At 48.8% G+C, this 19,850-nt stretch overlaps 1 protein-coding gene across 1 annotated transcript in view; it reads left to right on the top strand.

Annotated features, from left to right (window-relative positions):
- Positions 1–19,850, top strand: part of Inpp5d (inositol polyphosphate-5-phosphatase D) — a 121,706-nt gene that overhangs the window by 90,275 nt on the left and 11,581 nt on the right. The window contains exons 12-21 of the mRNA XM_008838107.2: positions 1,206–1,402; positions 1,843–1,960; positions 3,853–3,949; positions 4,410–4,548; positions 6,136–6,244; positions 6,392–6,480; positions 10,674–10,755; positions 12,876–12,965; positions 15,292–15,405; positions 16,747–16,829. Of these exons, the coding sequence (XP_008836329.1) occupies positions 1,206–1,402; positions 1,843–1,960; positions 3,853–3,949; positions 4,410–4,548; positions 6,136–6,244; positions 6,392–6,480; positions 10,674–10,755; positions 12,876–12,965; positions 15,292–15,405; positions 16,747–16,829 (1,118 nt within the window). The remainder of the gene's footprint in view (positions 1–1,205; positions 1,403–1,842; positions 1,961–3,852; positions 3,950–4,409; positions 4,549–6,135; positions 6,245–6,391; positions 6,481–10,673; positions 10,756–12,875; positions 12,966–15,291; positions 15,406–16,746; positions 16,830–19,850) is intronic.

A 19,850-nucleotide genomic window follows, 5' to 3' on the forward strand; every position in this document is an offset into this window, starting at 1 on the left:
TAGATGTTTTTCTAGAGGCAAATAAAAAGCAAATATATGATAAATTTATGACAACATATATCACTTGCTAAAAATATAATATGATAAATAATTATTTAGTATAAGTAGAAATAAATATATTAGAAATAAAGACTAAGATACAAAATACATTGGGCTAAGTTTATACACTATATATACTGGTATATTTTGATATGCTAGATATGTATATTATACTAATTGTCTATGATATTAAATAATGTTTTGGTATAAGTATTCAGCTAGAAGTAGATGTCCAGTTACATCTGAAGCTCAGATCAACAACTATTGCATGGACATACTTATTCTAAAATCACCTGTCATCAGAAATTCAAACTCAGTGGTTATATTAGTCCCTTACCCTGCCTCAGCTCTTTCCCTCAGGGGTCATAATACAGTACAGGGACCTTTCTGCTTCCTTGTCTGTAGACACTTCTTCGGGTTGGACATGGTGAGGCTGTCTCATTGCACAGGGTAGGGGGTGCCCTTCCCACAGAAGACACCTGGCTGGAGCAAGCTGGAACCTTGCTGCACTCTGGCCAGGTGGAAAGGTCTCTGCAAGTGGTGATCCACCAGCCCCAGTGCTCTGGGTTCCCTGGGAGCCCCAGGGGAGCAGAGTTTGGAGTGATCATTATCCCAATTCTTGGCTTCTTGGCTCTTTGGAACCAGAAATGGGCATCTCTTTCAGGCATGAGGACAGTTACTCATCCTTAAGGCATCTCCACAAGTAGAGCTCCCATCATTCCTTGAGGGAGTAGCGTTGCACACTTCCTGTTTCTCCATTGAGTATTACCTGTTCATCTTGGCTCTCCACTGAGCATCTCTTTCTTCCTTTTGTTGTTTCCTGGCAGTTGGATAGAACCCTCCATCCTAAATATATCTGCTTGATATGTTATTGTCACCCCAAAGCCTTGGACATGTTTGCCATCCTGTTCAATTAGTTCAGGGCTCCATAGGGGATCTAGTGTTTCCATTTTTTTGAAATCTAATGTTACCTTTACAAAGAGACCTCACTGAGCTCTGACCCCAGCTGACATCTGCCCAATATCAGCACTGAGTTCTTCACCCAGGGTGTTTGCCTCAGTGGTTTGTGTGACTGTGTGATCCTCTCCTCCCCTATTTTGAATCCCCCTGATGCCCTTGATCTGACATGCCTTTGACTCACTTGGTATTGGGTTTTGCTGTTGAAGGTAACGCCCCCCCTCCCAAGAAGATCACGTCCTGGTTTCTCTCCAAGGGGCAGGGAAAGACGCGGGATGACTCTGCTGACTACATCCCTCATGACATCTATGTGATTGGCACCCAGGAGGACCCCCTGGGAGAGAAGGAGTGGTTGGAGATGCTCAGGCACTCTCTACAAGAAGTCACCAGGATGACCTTTAAAACAGTGAGCAGTGGGCTGGGACCAGATTCGGGAGACATGTGCTCTGTTTGGTGTCTCAAGAGTCAGGACAGGCCACTTCCAAAGATGTCCAGGGGCTAATTGGTCCCCCACTTTCATAGCCAGAAAGATGCATCCAGGCACCATACTTAGAAGTTGATGGGGTCCTTGAGCTGTTGCTAAAAGTCAGTGAGTCCCCACTTTCCCCACTCCTGCTTGGAGGGCCAATCTTTACTTCTGGGAAATATCCATCACCCTAAGTATCATCTCTGAGATGCTTTGCTTCATTAGTGGGCTCTTTAGAAGCCCCCCCACCCCCACCAAGCCAGGGATTATAGACAAGGTGTCTCACCCCCAGGATAAGGATGGGAGTGAATCGCTCTCGGGTGCTCTGAGTTCCAACACCATACCTCAGCCCAGTGTTGCAATCTCATCCCTCCTGCCAGGTTGCCATCCACACTCTCTGGAATATCCGCATCGTTGTATTGGCCAAGCCAGAGCATGAGAACCGGATCAGCCACATCTGTACCGACAATGTGAAGACAGGCATCGCCAACACCCTGGGTGAGCAGTGAGAGGAATCCCATTCTGTGCATGCTCCACTTTACCCTCCCCAGACGATGTCCCCAGATTAAACCCCAAGGGTCTTGGGAATCCCTCACTCCTAGGCAAACCCAGATGGTTGCTTGCCCTGGCAAAAATTCATCCAGGGTCTACACTAGCTCTGGAGACTAGGCTGAAATGTGAGTTCTGATTCAGTTGGTCTCAGATGGTGTCCTGAGGTGACATCAGTGCCAGCTGGTCCAAAGACCTTGCTTTGAGTTGCAAGAACCTAGAACAAGAGTTAGCAAACCATTGCTAACATGCAGTTGCTCATCAAACAGAAGAAATGAATGGCATGACTATGGGAAGGCTGGGGTAACCACAGTCTGTAAGCTGTTGGCCAGATAGATTCCCTAAGCACCTCAGGGAGCTGGAAACGTACCAGTGTTGGCTGAGTTATGAGTTCAGAGACTGGGAGATGGGGAGGGGTACAGGGATTGGTGGTTCATATCTGTAAATGTGCCTCTGTGGGTGTGCAAGCCTGTGTGTGAATGTATGAGTGTATATATGTGAGCATGGTAAGGGTGTGTTTGTGTGTTTCTGTGAGTCTGCAATTGTGTGTGAGTCCATTCGAGTGTGCCCTGAGTATGAGTATGTGCTTGTGGGTGTATATGTGTGTCTGTCTATTACATGAAAGTTTATGTTTATGAATGTGTGACTGTAAGCATGTATGGGAGTGTCTGAGTATCTGTGTGTGCATGTCTGTGTGTGTGTGTTTGCATGTCTGCATGTGTGTGTGTGCGTGTGTGTGTGTGTATGTGCACGAACACATACTGAACTGTATGTACATAGGTGGAGCCCTAACCAGACCAGTAGTTTCTGGCCATTGATTTTGTGAACAGGACAGAGCCCCAGAAGAAAAAAAAAAAAAAGATTGCTGCATTTGAATGTAACAAGCTCTGGGCTTTTCTGCTACAAACCTCCAGCTGCCAGTGTCTACACCCACACATCCCTTCCTTCCTACCACAATTGCAGTATGGAGTTGGTCTGCTGCCCAGAACCCCCTGCCTGGGTTTTATCTGTCCTTGGGCTTCCTGACTCTACCACCAGCCCCTGCCCCACAGCACGTAATTTGTCCAAATGTTCCATAGCAAAACACAATTGCAGCTCCTCAACCAGGCTTCCCCTCTGACACTGGCTCCAGCTCCTGGTCCTCCCCAGAGTCCAGGGGTGGAGCGCTTGCCTAGAATGTGTAAGGCCTAGATTAGGTCCCCAGCACCACAAGAAAATTAAACAAATAATCCTCTGCCTCCAGATATATATGCTATTTTGGCTGCTGGTGGGTAGTGTCTACCCAACCTTGCATTCGAGGGCTTGTCAAGCACACATTTCTGAGCCCCAGAATCTGATTCGATCATCTGGTATTTGCCCCTCCAGCAGGCTCCCTGGGGCTGCTGTGCTGGCCTGGGGAACATCCTTTAAGAACTAGTGTAGAGTAGATTAAGACATTGGGAACAGAGGGTTAGCCTCAGTGAAGATTTTTGGACTCACTGGGGACCCTGAGATAGCTAAGTGGAAGATGAGTTCACTCTGCTGGGTTGCCACTTCCGAAATGCCAAAGCTTCGGGCTGTTTTAAACCTCCCTGTCCCTGTCTGCTTGGCACAGTGGTCACTAACATCCTCACCCCAGGAATAGGTGACGGCCGCAGCCCTACGGAGACTCACAAGGCTGCTGTCAGCTGCCTGTCACTGGCACATCCCACCGTGGTGATCCTGCTTTCTCCTCAGCCTGCTCCTCTCACTCTTTGTTAATGCCACGTGTAGCCCTTCCCTCACCTTGATTTCCGACCCCTTGGCAAGCCTGCTTGGTTGATATTCTGATTCCTCTTTTTTTTTTTAATCCCTTCCCTTAGGGAACAAGGGAGCCGTGGGGGTGTCATTCATGTTCAACGGAACTTCCTTGGGGTTTGTTAACAGCCACTTAACTTCTGGAAGTGAAAAAAAGCTCAGGTAATGGGACTCACTCCCCCAAGTGCTGGGATAGCATCTTAACCAACCCTCCCCCACCCCCTTCCCTGATCACCTGCTCAAGGCTGACCACAGACCTGGGCCTCCACCGTATCACAGTAGGGGCCTCAGAAAAGACATCTGTATCGTTAACTTAGCCTGTCCCATTTCTAAAGGGAAATCCTTGCCGGGGACACCCTTGCACAGCAAAGCCTATATTGTTTGCTGGTGGCCTAGGCATGAGGTTAGCCATCTGGAACACTGACAACTGACTGACTGACTGACTGCTGAGTAGATTGTTGTTCAGGCTGAGGGGCCTCTGTGTTCCCAGCTGTCCCAGGCGCACTCAGGGGCCCACCAAAACAGGGCTTCCATCTGAGTCTCCACTCCCCTCTGACTTCCTATCTCGGCAGAGGAAGGAGCCAGTGCCCTGTGCCAAATGGCCTCTGTTTTCCTTTATTAGGCGAAACCAAAACTACATGAACATCCTGAGGTTCCTGGCCCTGGGAGACAAGAAGCTGAGCCCCTTTAACATTACTCACCGCTTTACCCACCTCTTCTGGCTTGGAGATCTCAACTACCGTGTGGAGCTGCCCGCCTGGGTAAGGAACTTCCGCCCAGGAGAGGGCTGCAGGGACAGGCTCCCGGGAGTCAGCTCTGAGCGGAGGATCACAGAGACCCCAGAAGATTCAGAGCTGGGCTGAGGCAGCAGCTCCACTCAGGAACTTGAAGCTGTCCCTCTCACAGAGCCTCAGCCCCTCTTTCACAGCTCCCTTCCAATCATGTCTGCCTCCCCCAAGACTTCCGTGGCCACTTCTCCTCACTGTCACCATCTCTCTGGTCCTCTAGCCAACCAGCAGCGACCCTCAGCCCACCAGGCTGGGTCAGGAAGGGCAGGAGTCTTGAGACCACCAGCTCACTTTATCTCAACAAACCATGGGGTCACTAGCAGGTCTAAGACATGACTTGCCTGCCCCGTGGGAAAGGGGCCGACAGGTGTGACCACAGGATGAGTCTAGAATACACATGGTTGTTTTTCATGCTCTTAAAAATTGAAGAAGGCAGGGGCTAGAGAGATGGTTCAGTAGTTAAGAGCACCAGCTACTCTTACAGTTTCAAATCCTAGGACTTATGTGGCAGCTAACAACCATCCGAAACTCTAGTTCAGGGGATCCGACACCCTATTCTGACTTCCACAGACATTACATGATATGGGTGCACCTACACACATGCAGGCAATGTGCTCATAAACATAAAATAAAAATAATAAATTTTTTTAAGTTGAAGAAGGGGACAGGCATAGGGTAGAACAGTGAATGTCCTTCTGTCTAAAAAATAAGGGTTAGTGACCTGTTTCACCCCCCAATGAGGGACTTTAAATATGGTTGCACACTGCTGTCCTGTGAGGGACAGAGGGAACCCAGCAGAGCTGACCCGGTTTTATAGGCAGGGACTGTGGGGGCTAAGAAAACTATTGAGTGAAGATTATATGCCATTGCTGATTGGGATGAACCTGGGTGTTCCATGTCTCTCCATGACCCCCTGTCCCTCAGCCACTTCTGGGCCTCTGTGAACTGAACAGAGTGAGCATCTGCAGTTAATTCTGGTTAATGCCCAACCAAGCCTTCCTCACAGGAAACCCCCTGGTAACCTCTCTCCTCCCTGAGAATGAGCAGGCAGGTGGGACCATGGGCAGGGTCCATACCCTGACCTTCTCGGGGAAGGGCTGTCATAGCTCAGCACCTGGCTCAAAGTCACAGAAAAGTGGGCAGGAAAGAGGACTGCTTAACTCCAAGGCCAGTGTATCCTACCAATGGGGCACCAATTCTTGTAGTTAGGTTAGCTGGTATCAAGGAGAGCGATGCTCAGAGGTTACAGAGCTAGGGCTTCCCCTGCGCTAGCGAGTTCATGGCTGGCTGCCCCTGTTCCCACAGAGAAAGCAAAGGTGACACCCCATTTGTCTCATGAGCTGTGACTGAGAATGACAGTAAAGTGTAAAAATAACAGATCTATATGCAAATCGGGATCAGGCAGGAGCCAGTTACTGCCATGATGCATTTCTTCTGGAGTTTCCTTAGATAGTGACTGAGTGCCAGGAAACAGCAGCCCACCCCGCGGAGGCCCACCTGGTGTGGCCCGTGGGAAGTGAGGCAAGGAGCAGGGTCTGATGTGGCATGTCCTCACTGCAGGAGGCAGAGGCCATCATCCAGAAGATCAAGCAGCAGCAGTACGTGGATCTGCTGGCCCACGACCAGCTGCTCATGGAGAGGAAGGAGCAGAAGGTCTTCCTGCACTTTGGTGAGGGCCCCTGTCTCTCGCTTGCATCCTTTCCCACCATCTTCTCGCCCCGATGTCCTGCCCAGGGGAAGGGCTGTGTGTGCAGAGGAGGGAAGCTGGGTCTGAGGTGACAGTCAGGGAACCTGAACTGACACATCGTGTTTTCAGAGGAGGAGGAGATCACCTTCGCACCCACCTACCGATTCGAAAGACTGACTAGGGACAAGTATGCCTACACAAAGCAGAAAGCGACAGGGGTAAGTCCAGACGGGGCTCCTGCCCTGTCCCCAACTCACATCTCATGTCAGTTCCTAGGAAGTGGAACGCATCCTCCATCATCAGGCAACAACAACAAAAATATTAGGGATTACATGCTGGGGCCGTCGAGGTAGTTCGGTTGGTAGAATGCTTGCTTAGCATGCACAAAACCCTGGGTTGTCTCCAGCATCAAATAAGCTGGGAGTGGTACCACACTTCTGTAATCCCAGCACTCAGGATGTAGAGGCAGGAAGATCAGGAGTCCCAGGTCATCTCTGACCACACAGTGACCACACAGTGGGTTTGAGGCCAAGCTGAGCTGTAGAAGATTCTGCATGAAATAAAACAAAGCAAAACAAAAAGTCCTCACATGCTGACTTGCATCTTGGTGCAAACTGTACCTCCAAAGCTGAGTGAATGTTGACCACAGGGAGTTGACAGGGGGAACAAGCCAGCACCTGACTACCCCAGACTAAACATGATGGTGCTAAGCACAAGCACCTGACTACCCCAGACTGAACATGAACATACTAAGTACAAGCACCTGACTACCCCAGACCAAACATAATGGTACTAAGTATAAGCACCTGACTACCCCAGACTGAACATGAAGGTACCAAATACAAGCACCTGACTACCCCAGACTGAACATGAACGTACTAAGTACAAGCACCTGACTACCCCAGACCGAACATAATGGTACTAAGTATAAGCACCTGACTACCCCAGACTGAACATGATGGTGCTAAGCACAAGCACCTGACTACCCCAGATTGAACATGAAGGTACTAAATACAAGCACCTGACTACCCCAGACTGAACATGAAGGTACTAAGTACAAGCACCTGACTACCCCAGACAGACTATGAGGACACTTAAGTAAAAGCACCTGACTGCCCAGACAGCGTATACTGGTACTAAGTACAAGTACCCGACTACCCCAGACAGAGCATGATAGTACTAAGTACAACGGAACAGGCAAAGGAGGAGACAACCACTGGGGAGGATGAGGAGGCTTCCTAGAGATGCCATCTGAGGTGCCTTGAAGGACAGGGAAGATTTTGTCAGGGAGGTGTGAAGGGAGACAGAGTGACACATTTCAGGTTGAAGGCATCATGGGAGCACCCAAGTCTGGTGTCTGTCCCCTTCCAGGGAGCTTAACCCAAGGGTGGCCAGTCCAGGGCAGGGTTTGGGGATGAACAGCATCAGATGATGGGTACCCAGAGCTGCTTAAACTAAGAAAGCAAAGAGAAAGCTCAAAGTGCTGTCCACTTTGTTTCCTTTGTTTCTATTTGTTTGTTTTGTTGCTGTTGTTTTGTAGTCCTGGAGATTGGAACCCAAGACCTTATACTTGCTAGGCAAGTGCTCTACCACTGAGCTACAACCCCAAGCTCCAAGTGATGTCTGGATGAGATCTAGGCACTGCTCAAGGCCAGGGACAAGTAGGGAAAGGCAGAGCAATGGGTGGATTCCAGACCCGCAGGAGAGGAAAAAGAGAGCCCAGGACTGCTGCTCCAGTTGGATGGAGACACCCAGGCCAGGCCCTCTTCTGAATTGTCCACTAACCTCAGAGTAGATGGGGGTTCATTGTGGGCTGGAAAGGGATGATCTGAATTTGACCCAGTATAAGCTGAAGGAACGCTGGTCTGAGACCAGAGTGACTGAGCTGGGGCGGTGGGTGGGAGCAGGTATCAGGCAGCCATGGAGAGTGCTGCTGGGGATCAGAGCAGCACTTACACCAGTCTGTTCAAGTCTGTTCAAGAGAAAGATGTTGGTCCACAGGAGTGCTAAGGCTGAGGATGGGGCAGGGGCCAGTGAGGGGCAGTCATGGGGTTCCAGTAAAGAGGACACACTAAAAATGAAAAAGAAGAACAGCAGGTGTGTGGGAAGATGTGGTGGCTGCTGATGTAGGAAGCCAGGCCAGGGCAAGCAGCGTGCTTGCAGACACAGTGATTATGTAATATGAGTGCAAAATCCCTGGGGAAATGTCCAGAAAGCGGGTAAAGATTCAAGACTGGCCCTAAAGGAGAGATACCAGGGCTGGGTCTGCAGATCTGGGAATTCTCAGTGCAGAGAAAACAGCCTCTTCAGTGGGAGTAAATGGGGTCACCAAGGAGTGAGGGGAGAAAGAAGAGGTATGGGCCACTTGGGAGCCCTCTCCATTGTGAGATTAGAGGGTGCTCGGGAAGGACTTGTGGTCAGTGCTGTGACATGCAAGTGGAGAAGGAGGACCTGGAGCTGCTTCAAGGGGTTCAGAGGTTTGGTGGACTTGAACAGACCAGTATAAGTGGAATCTTGGGATGAGGTCAGACTGCATGTGGGCTGGGGGGGTGTCCTGCCCTGAGGATGGACAGATGACGTATTTGTGGTGTTTTCAGAAACAGATGCTCAGCCGCATCCCCAGAGGTTGTGAAGCAATAGATCTGGATAGGTCCCTGATTTCTAAATGGATGGATGGATGATAGATAGATGGTAGATAGATAGATAGATAGATAGATAGATAGATAGATAGATAGATAGATAGATGATAGCAGAACACCTACTATGTTAAGAAGTGTTTGGCATCATCTGAGCATCTGAGAACTAACATGCATGTACCTCTTCTGTGATCCAGTAATTCCACTTCATGTATACTCAGGGGAAATTAATACATTTGTTCCCCAAGAGACAGGTATGAGAATGTTCAGAGCGGCTTCATTATGGTCTCTAAGACTGGAAACACTCCATGCTGTTAACATTAGGATAGATAAATATGGAGAATAAGTCTAGTGGAATACTCCTTTGGCCATCAGATGAGGGAACTTTGAAAAGCAACAAAAACATTACAAAAGTCAGACACAGAGTATAGACTGATGAGTCCATTTATATAAGTTCAAGAATAAGAATTAATCAATGGGGATGTTAGTCACAATCGTGTTGACAGCAAAGGGTTAGTATGAATCTTCAGCATGTGATCTGGGCAGTGGTTTGGAGGAAATGTGCAAGAGTGAAACCCACCAGCTACACACCTAAGCTTGTGTACTTTCCTGAAAGTGACAGGAGAACATTCTTGAAAGAAAAGACGTGAATTTAGGGATATTGCAGGAATAGGCTGTTTTAGGGTGGGCACCTTGGTTTGTGGAAAAGAGCTGGAATGCCTGAGCAGATAAGATTTTGAGTTAAAGGGGTGTTTAATAGCAATGCCATCACCCAGTGGACATTGCCCACCACTGGAGCCTGAGGCCCAGCACAGGGCTTGTCACATGGTAGGTATTTGAGCAATTGAGTAGGTGGGTAAGTGGGAGTTGGATGGATGGATGGATGGATGGGTAAAGTGGGGGTGGGCATGGCTGGACTATGTTCCTAAAATAAATATTTGAAGGTAAGTGGAGACTGGATTAAAATATCAGGCAGAGGATCATCTGAGACAGAAAGAACATCAAAGGTTAAGATGGGAGAGATACTACAGCGATGAAGAAGCCAGGTGCGAGGTAAATGTTCTTGTTCAAGAGCAGAGGTCCAGGACACCCAAATGCAGGGGGTTTAGTAATAGAGCTGGGACTTTAGGCCAATTAGGAGTTTAAAGCTTAAGTGAAATAAGCCAGATTCAGAAGTGAAAATGCCACATTTTTTCTAATATACAGAATCTAGATTGAAATATATACTTATTTATGTTTATAGATATATATTATATATGATACCTATGCATATGTATGTGTACATATCACATGTATAGAACATGACAACACTAGGAGTACTATATGGGGGAGGAAGGGCACTGGAAGAAGGGAACGAGAGAGGGAGATAGAGCAGGTAAATGTGAGCAAAGCACAAGGTCCATGTATGAAAAACTCATGGTGAAACCCGTTATTCTGTACACTGACCTAAGAAAAACACTTAAAAAGAATTTAAAGCTACCTGTGGGGAAACTTCCTGAAGATCCAACAGCAGAGAAACTTGAGGATGGCGGACACCCCAGTTAGTACTTTATCCGCTCCCCCCTTGATCTTTTTGAGACAGGGTATTCTTGTAGCCCCAGCTAGCCCGGATCTCACTATGTAGACCAGGCTGGCCTTGAACCCACAGAGATCTGCCAGCCTCTGCCTCCCAAGTGCTGGGATTAAAGGCCTGCGCCACCACACCTGGTTTATTCCTGTTTTTACCAAGGAAAACCAAAGTAGCAGGTGCACTAGGCTGTGTTGTTGCCTTGCAGATGAAGTACAATCTGCCGTCCTGGTGCGACCGTGTCCTCTGGAAGTCTTACCCCCTGGTGCACGTGGTGTGTCAGTCCTATGGTGAGTGGAGCCCTGGGGGAACATAGACCAGGTTTGGGTTCTAAGGACAGCAGCAAGTTGAAGAACTTTGGTCTACTTGTCTGGAAAATGAGAGAACCCCTGGATCCCTAGTCAGGTAGCCTGAGAGAGTTGATGCATCCTTGGCCACCTTGGGCTGAAACAATAAATAGACTGATCATAGAGACATTTACATTATAGAGCACTTTTTATGTTTTTTGATTTTTAAATTTTTACTTATTTTTATTTTATGTGTATGAGTGTTTTGCCTGAATGTATGTAAGTGCACCCAGGCATGCAATGCCTGTGGAGGCCTGAAGAAGGTGTTGGATCCCCCTGGAACTGGAGTTATAGATGGTTGTGTGCTGGGACCCAAACCCAGGTCCTTTGCAAGAGCAGACAGTGCTCTTAACCACTGAGCCATCTCATCAGAGCCATACAGAGCACTTTTAAAGAACAGCTTTATTCTTTTAAAAAGAACCGTATTAGTTTAAGCCATATGAAAGTGATGTTTTCAAAGGTGCAAAACAGACAGCCATGGGAACTTCCCATGCTTCTACCTAATACATATCACAAGTGATTACATATGAATGTGGGGAGGTCCAAAGACACCTCAAGGTGGGTCTGGAGAGATGCTCCGTGGTTAAGAACACTGGCTGCTCTTGCAGAGGACCCAGGTTTGAGTCACAGCACCCACATGGTGACTAATAACCTTCTAAAACTCCAGTTCCAGGGGATCTGATGCCCTCTTCTGACCTCCACAGGCACTGCATGACACAGGTACATCTACCTACATGGGCGAATCTTGCCACTGTCCTGGGGCTACCTTCATGGTCCCATTCTGTCTGGAGATCATTCAACTCTGATCTCACAGATAGCCATAATTTCTGTTTCCTTCATCTGTGTGTGTCTTTCATTGCTGTGGGATAGTTTAACACAGGCATTTCCTCAGCTCTTGTATTCTGACTCCTGGAATATCTCACTGGATGAACTTCACACAGCACCTTTAGATGTGTGGTAAGGCAGCGTCTCACACTTACAGCCTTGGCCAAGCAACACGTTGTTCTACATCTAGAACCTGAAACTGAGGCGGGGGCTGTAACTCAGGAGTAGAGTGCTTGCCTGTCCTGCATACAGCCCTGGGTTCAATCCCCAGTACTGCTAAAACCAGCCAAACAAAACAACAGAAATGCCTGAAAACGGCCATCTCCCACCCTCTGCCCACACGCCTCCCTGAATGTTCCCTGCTAGCCCCCCTTTCCACCTGCACTCTCCAGCCCTGTGACCACTTTGCAGTAGTGTACAGGGTCAATCAATGGACTTCTCCTTCCCACATCCTTCAGCCTGAGGATCTTCTCAATTCCTGTCTCTAGAAAGAGCCTACCACTGCCTCCACCAGCCAGCTGCCTCTACAGAAGTGATGGAAGCTTACAGAGCTGCCACCTCCCACTTGGATCCTAACCTTGGCAGGTTTTAGGGAAAGGGGAAGGAGAGTAGAACTAGGTCTGGAAGTGGAAACTAGGAGCAAAGAGGGTACACACCGCACCTCTGACCAGAGAATGAGGGACAGAGAAGAGAGCCAAGCTCAGCAAAGTCTTCCTTTGAAGGCCAGGCTTGCGGCGTGAAGACAGAAGGTGCAGGTTTTGTTACTACTCCATTGCGTGCCAGAAGAAGTGGAAGGCTTTAAGGAGTTGGGGGTAGAAGAGGCCAAGTTTGGGGAATGATAAGGGAAGGGCATATCCAGAACTCAAGAAGTGGGGTGTTGGGAGTCTGGGTTTTCTTCTGGCTATTAACATACCACATCTATCACTGCATAACAAACTCCCTACATCCCAGTGTCTTAAAACAACCGTTTGCTCACAATCCTCTGGACAATGCAGCTCATCTCTGCTGTTTAGAATCATCTGGACACACTGAGGAGGGAGCTTCTCAGATTTGGGGCTGGCTGGCTGTCAGCAGGGGTGATAGCACTGGTGCTCATTCCTAATCCAGCAGGCTAGTGCAGATGTCTTCACTTCCTGCGCTCGAATGCAGGTCTCAGCCTGTCTCTGCTGTGGCCTGCCATTCAAGACTTGACCAGGACTTCTCCTTCCTGACATAGAAATGCCTTCCTTTCCTCACAGGCAGTACCAGTGACATCATGACAAGTGACCACAGCCCTGTCTTTGCCACATTTGAAGCAGGAGTCACGTCACAGTTTGTCTCCAAGAACGGTAAGCAGTGGGCAGCATCAGCTTCTGTTTACCTCAGAGACAAGGGACCTTAAGCACTTATCACCTGGTTGTAAGCCATCAGTTGTCTGTGTTGGATAAAGGCCCATCTCTCCTGCTGGCCCACAATCTGTCCACCTGGTCTCTTGTATCCAGGCCACATCAAGTTTTCGATCCAGAAAACTTACTTTTTAAACTCATTTTGGCGTAGTCTGAAAAATTGGGTAAATCAGTTGGGCTGTTTACCATCAGAGTCTGGAATGGGGAGGCATGCATGATTATTAGTGCTCTATTTATTTGAACGTACTTTAAATATATCTCTTCTGGGTAAGCAAGTACTTTGGTCTCCCCCATTCGTGTGTATTTTATTTAATTGCATTTAAGTTTAAAAACTGAGTCTAATTAAAGAAAATATTAAGTAAATGTTATCGTGGGTGCCTGGTAGGTGGATGGTAAAAACTGAGGAGGTAGGATGTGGATGAATGGAACACTAGGGTAAGCTGTGATTTAGAAGAGTAGGTACAGTTTCACATTATCCAGCCAGCCCTTGTTACCAGGCCACTCTCATCTAGGCAGGGGCTGGGTGTTCCTACTAACAAGTCCATCCAGCCCTCAGCCTTGGGTGACTGACCAGGGAGCCGTGTTGCCATCTCCTCTGCCCGCTCCTACTTCTGCACAGCAGATGACTTAGATGATTTAAGAAGACTGAATGTGGGGAACCCAACTACAGGCTGTCTCACTCTGAGCCCTCTGTGCTGAGAGATGTAGATGAGGCTGGAGCACTATCTTTCTGGATACTCTTCTTTCTACTGCTAGGTCAAACATCTTGGGATCCAATGTGACCTCTCTTTTCCATCCAAGTCTTGACCTCTGTCCTGCCTCCTTCCAACATCTGGCCACTGCTATTCCAGAATATTGCTTCTTTAAGCTCTACCTCTTCCCTATTCCCACCCATCCCTACTTTCTCTGAGTTCTATGGTTTTGACAGTAGAGCCTCTGTCATCTCCTCTGTCACTGGGTGAAGCATCTTCAGTTTCTGGCTTGATTTCCTTCTGTTGGGACTCATAGCAGAAGCTTGAAAATATTGGTCATCTGGACTGAGCTTTGGTGGGACATCAGTCTAAGGAGAGTCTCGCCTGAGTGCTGTGGGGTTTAGGCAAAGGGAAAAGAGGAAGGACGGTAGGCACGGAGGGAGAAAGGGAACACTTGTTCTTGCTTTCAAGCGCCTTAGAATTTATAGTAAAGAAGCGAAAATTAAAATCACTTGCTTAAAATCAGCTCAAGATCAGACATAGTGGTGCACACCCGCAATCCTAATACTTAGGAGGTAGGTGTAGGAGGATCAGGAGTTCAAGGTCATCCTTTGCTGCCTAGGGAGCCTGGGATACATGACACCCAGGGGTACATGCCAGCCTGGGATACATGACACCCTGTCTCACAAAACAAAAACAACAATAACGAAAACCAGCTTAAAGCCAGGTTTAGTGGCTCACACCTTTAATTGCAGAACTTGGGAGGCAGAGGCAGGCAGATCTCTGTGAGTTCAAGGCCAGCCTGGTCTACATAGTGAGTTCCAGGCCAGCTGGGGCTATAGGGAGACCCTGTCTCAAAAACAAACAAATGGACAAACAGCTTGAAGATGCTTATGAAAACACCACCTAAACTAACAGAATTATGCGCCCATTAGCTGAGTGTTCTCAGAGCCCAGAGTGAGGCCTGGAGATAACGGTGCCTAAGGAAGTAAGGGCAGGTCTCCATCACTGTGGACTAGGAAACCGAGCAGATTTGGATGATGAAGCTCTGAATTATTTATAAACTCTGTAAGAACTAGAGGGAAAATCTGGTTGTGGTGGCTCATGCTGTAATCTTAGTCTTTGAGAAATTGAGGCAGGAAGATCACAAGTTCAAGACTAGCCTTGGCTACATAGTGAGTTCCAGGCAAGCCTGGGCTATCTAGCAAGACCCTGTCTCTAAAAACAAAACAGAATGAGTTAGGAGACTACACAGTGAGGTTCTGGGGGTTGTCTGAGGCCACACAATTTTGGTGACATAGTTGAGAACAGGTCTTGGGTCCCTGAACTCTTTACTCTTTCTGCTCAGAACCCGACATGGCCAGCCTGTGACTGATCAGAGAAGTGTGACCATCGTTCAGGGATACTCAGCTTGGGTGACAGATCTCAAAGCTTTACTTCAAGGAAAACCTCTCCTTCCACTTGGACACTCCCAGTCCTTGGGCCCTAAGAGTGAGCTCAGCATGGTGCGGAAGCTAGGAGCAATCTCCATCTGTAGGCGCACTGTGCAGTTAAATCCCCAGTCTCTCCTGTTACAGGCCCCGGCACTGTGGACAGCCAAGGGCAGATCGAGTTCCTTGCATGCTACGCCACACTCAAGACCAAGTCTCAAACCAAGTTCTACCTGGAGTTCCACTCAAGCTGCTTAGAGAGTAAGTGGCTCAGCAGACACCCTTCGGGCTAATGCTTTCTCATAGATGTCTGTTCATGGAGGATGCCTTGCCCTGTTCCTTTTCTTTCTGATGCCAGCTTTCTGATGCGGCTTTTCGTGGGTGGGCCTCAGTGGGCTCAGAGAAGTGGGCTGCAGGTGGGGTATACCCATTGGTTGCAAGCCCCCTTCCTACCCCTCTGGTCTCTGTGGCCACTACCTCAGCCCTGGTGACAGGACAACAAGCGATGTAGTAACTCCTCTGTTCCTTTGAGCAGCTGGCTTCTCCACGTTCTCATGGGGCAGACTCTTACCCATGTGTTGTGTTCATCATCCCCGGTCCTGTCCTGTCCCCCCACCCCCCCACCCCCCCCACGGCTCTGCCTCAGCCAGAGTGTTGAACAAAGCTCTAGAATTCGAAGACAGGCAGGGCCTGAACGACTGTGGCTGCTGTTGCCCTGCTTCTCTTTCTCTTTCCGTGTCATAGCACGGGTGGCTCACTGAGGCTGGAACAAGGTGGGAGGAGCGCCCCATCTCAGGAGGCAGTGCTGTGCACACTGGCTTAGGAAACAGCTTCTTCCCGACGTCTCTAAGCATATTGTAGGAAGCTCTGTGGTATTACAAGAGGTCTGCCTGCTTTCTAATTCTCCCTGGAATGGTCTGGAGAGTGGCAGGGGAGGGAGGGAAACCAACTCCGCAAACAGAGGCAGGGACCCCATGCTCCTAGAACTCAAGAGTGCTGCCAGCCAGGATCTGGCATCCCCTCCCACGCCCTAGCATGCCTTTCTTCCTTCTCCAACCCAATGCAGCCCACCAGCCCTTCCAGGGGATAGCATAGCATTGCCTTCTCCACGAAGTCCCGAAGCCCCAGCTCTGCAGGCACGGCCAAAACTGTTCCTACCAGGATAAGGGGTTTTTGTGCAGGTGTTTTTAATAAACTATCGAGACATTTGCATAGATTTCTATGGAAACAGTGTATTAGAAGCTTAAATTAGAATTTCAAAGGCTGCTGTCTTGAATGGCGTGGGATGAGCTGTCATGTTTCCCAATCTTCTTGCCTGCCGATATGATGATTTCTTTGCTGCCTGGTTTGTTGCAAAGAGGAATTGAAAAGGAAAGGGAATCTCTTTGATTTTCCTAAAAATAATTAGACCGTGTTGGCAAATGACCACTCTCTGCACAAACACAGAATCCCCAGCTAGTCTGACCCCTAAATGATGGGGAAGCCCTAGAGATTTCAAAAGGGGGAGACGGTCTTCCATGGTCCAGCGAGGGTGATCCTGGGAGTCTTTTCTGTCTGGGCCTTCCACACATGTTTGCAAGCTGGCCTCTTGTTTTCCAACAGGTTTTGTCAAGAGTCAAGAAGGAGAAAATGAAGAAGGACGGGAAGGAGAGCTGGTGGTGAGGTTTGGCGAGACTCTTCCCAAGGTAACTAGAGATGGGAACACGCCTCAGGGGAAGGCTGAAGCAACGCCCAGAGTGGAGCTGGAGAGTGAACCGCCACCCCAGACCAAGGCCAGAGAGGCCGGTTTAGGCCTCACACTGACGGTGATTTAGGCATGTTTTTCAGTGTGGATAAATGAACCCAAAATTCCTAAATTGTTTTCAGTCTCTAAATACCCCATTCCACTTTGGCATTTCCCTATTAATGCTGGCTTGTAGGATCAGGTTGAGGGCATGAAGAGGAGTCCTGGGTGCATGTATGTAAGTGTACCACATGCATGTGATGCTCACAAAGGTCAGAAGAGGACGTCGGATCCCCTGAGACTGGAATTACAGATGGTTGTTAGCTGCCATGTTGGTACGGGGAACTGAACCCAGGTCATCTGGGATAGCAGCCAGTGCCCTTAACCACTGAGCATCTCTCCAGCCCCCTTTCCATTGTTTTTTGTTTATTTTATTTTGTTTTCAGTTTTTGAGACAGGGTCTCTTGTAACCAGACTGGACTCAGACTCACTATATAGCTCAGAATGACCTTGAACTCTTGATCCTCCTGCCTCCACTCCCAGTGCTGGGATTATAGGTTTTGTGTTACTATGCCCAGCTCCCTAAGGTACTCTGAAAACAAGCACCTGCCCTGCCAAGGCCAGTGAGGGTACAAGTGGAATCTCAAAGGCACAGGTCTAGTTAGAGTACACATTTTCCTTCCTTGTAGAAAAGCAGTTTTCCTCTGTGATGCTCAATTGACAAGTGTTTGCTTCCTTAAATACTAGCTTATTCAGTGCTGATGTTTACCCTGGGTGCACAGTGGACCCTATGCTTCTCTCACGTCACAGGGGAGGGGTACAAAGAAGGGAGCAGATCTGCTGTGGGAGGCTGTTTCTAGGGCTCTCACCTAGAAGGTTCTCTCAGAAGTAACGCCCATAGTGAGTTTTAAAGGATGAGCTTAAAGCTGGGTGTGGTGGCCCACACCTGGAATACCAGGTTGCGCACCCTGAGGCAGGAGAATCAGAGTTTGAGCCAGCCTGAACTGCGTAGGGGGACTCCTATCTAAAAACATACAAGCCAGGCAAGATGGCTCAGAGGATGAATGTACTTGCCGGGTAAACATGTTTGCTGTGCAAGTCTGAAGACCTGAGTCTTCATGATTCATGGAACCCACATAAAGGTGGAAGGAGACAAAAGACGTCGCAAAGTTGTCCTCTGACCTCATATGCATGCTGTGGGACACCCCCCTGCTAATAATAAATTGTTTTAAAAATTAAAAATAAATAAATATAAACAAATGAAGAAGGACCTTAAACACATGGAGACCCCAAGTGTCTCTTGAAGTCAGGGCAGGTCATGGTCAAACTATCAGACCCTGGGTGTCCCATGCTGACAATAAGCACTGATAGGAACCAGCCTTTGGCCATGTAGGGGCAGCCATATTGATTTAGGAGCAGAGGTCTGAGCTCTAGGCTCTCCTGGGGACATCTCAGGCCCCTGAGTCCTCTGAGCTCCAAAGACACATTGGCAGCTAACCCAGCCAGACCCCATCCTCCTGATACTCAAGGCTGTTCCCAGAGGAGACCTGAATTATTTCCTCCTTTGGTAACATTCAGAAAGACACCAGCATCTTGACCCACATGGCCTGTCCCCTGCCTCATCCAGCCCAGGGCCATCTAAGGCACTGTCTCTCTCAACTCCCCACATCCTGACTACCACTGTCACCTCTGAAGTCTCAACACCTCCTGTCTTCCTGCTGATGGATCTTTCTGGAATGCCCATCCTTACCTGATTGAACTCTGGTACCCACCGGAGTGAGCCCTCCATTCCAGCCTCATCCTCTGCTCTCATAGCACCTCAGGGCCCTGTATCTACCCGCTTCCTAGACCCTTCCCCCTGACTCTGACATCCTCTGTGAATCCCTGCTGTGGCCCCATATAGTTACCCCCGGCCCACATGGCAGCTTTGTTCCTCAGAGATAATCTGTTCTTCAGAAACCTGTCACCTTGCTGTAGCCCCCACCTGTCTCTAGGTCTAACCCAGAGTCAAATATCACTACCTGTCTGTTGTGTGACTTTTTCTGGAAGGACAACATTCCAGATAGGATGCCAGTGACAGCCCCCCTCAACATGATTACCCAAGTGAACTGAACATTTGGGGGGCTTACTTACAAATACATGGGTGAGAGATTACTTATAGGCATGTGGGTGACCCCAAAACAGCCACATCACCCATTCTAACATGGGACAGTATCTCCTCAAAACTGCATAGACAGAGGACCCCCCCACACACCCTTTGGACAATCATCCAACTCCTGTGTACTCTAACATCTCCTGAGACCATGCGCTGTTGGGGTAGAGTTACATGCAGCTGGGGAAGTGGGCCTAGGAAGGAGGGAGGGCCTGAACTCTCAGATGAGGGTCTAAGGACTCCAACCCTCTCCTTCTGTGAAGGATAACAGCCCAGTCTTCTGAAGGTCTCCTGTGGGTAGTCAGAACTGCTCCAATGAAGATGCTAATGGTTGCTGTGCTCAGAAGACAGTGTTTCACAGCACCGCCATTGACCCTAAATTGTGGTGCAGGCCTCAAACCAGATTGCCTCAGAGCCCTCACTGCGATTTCAAGACACTCCTCTGGAACTTTCTGAGTAGAAAAAATTCAAATCTATCCTGATGTTCAAGATGAAGCCCAGAGCCCTGCACCAGGAAGGGGCCTTCTGGTGTCTGGAAGAGAAGGAAAAGGTCAGCCTAGAGCAGTATGTGACCACAGAAGGCTGTGGCGAAGTCATGGTGGGGAATGGCCTGAAGTGGACGAGCCACAGATTGCAACAAACACATAGGGCTAGTATTTGCAGACCCCCTTCCTCTGCTGCATGGTACCCTTCCCATGCTGGGGAGGGTCAAGGTTCACCCAACATCAAGGGCCAGCATCAATCCTTGGAGCCAGCCTAGAGGGCGCCCTGGAGCCAGAGTCCCAGGCTCTAAGCAACTCTTTTTTCCTCTTCCTCTCCCTCTCTCCTTCT

The sequence above is a fragment of the Nannospalax galili genome, unplaced genomic scaffold (genome assembly GCF_000622305.1).
Source record: "Nannospalax galili isolate Female #2095 unplaced genomic scaffold, S.galili_v1.0 scaffold1138, whole genome shotgun sequence".
Classification (NCBI taxonomy): Eukaryota; Metazoa; Chordata; class Mammalia; order Rodentia; family Spalacidae; genus Nannospalax; species Nannospalax galili.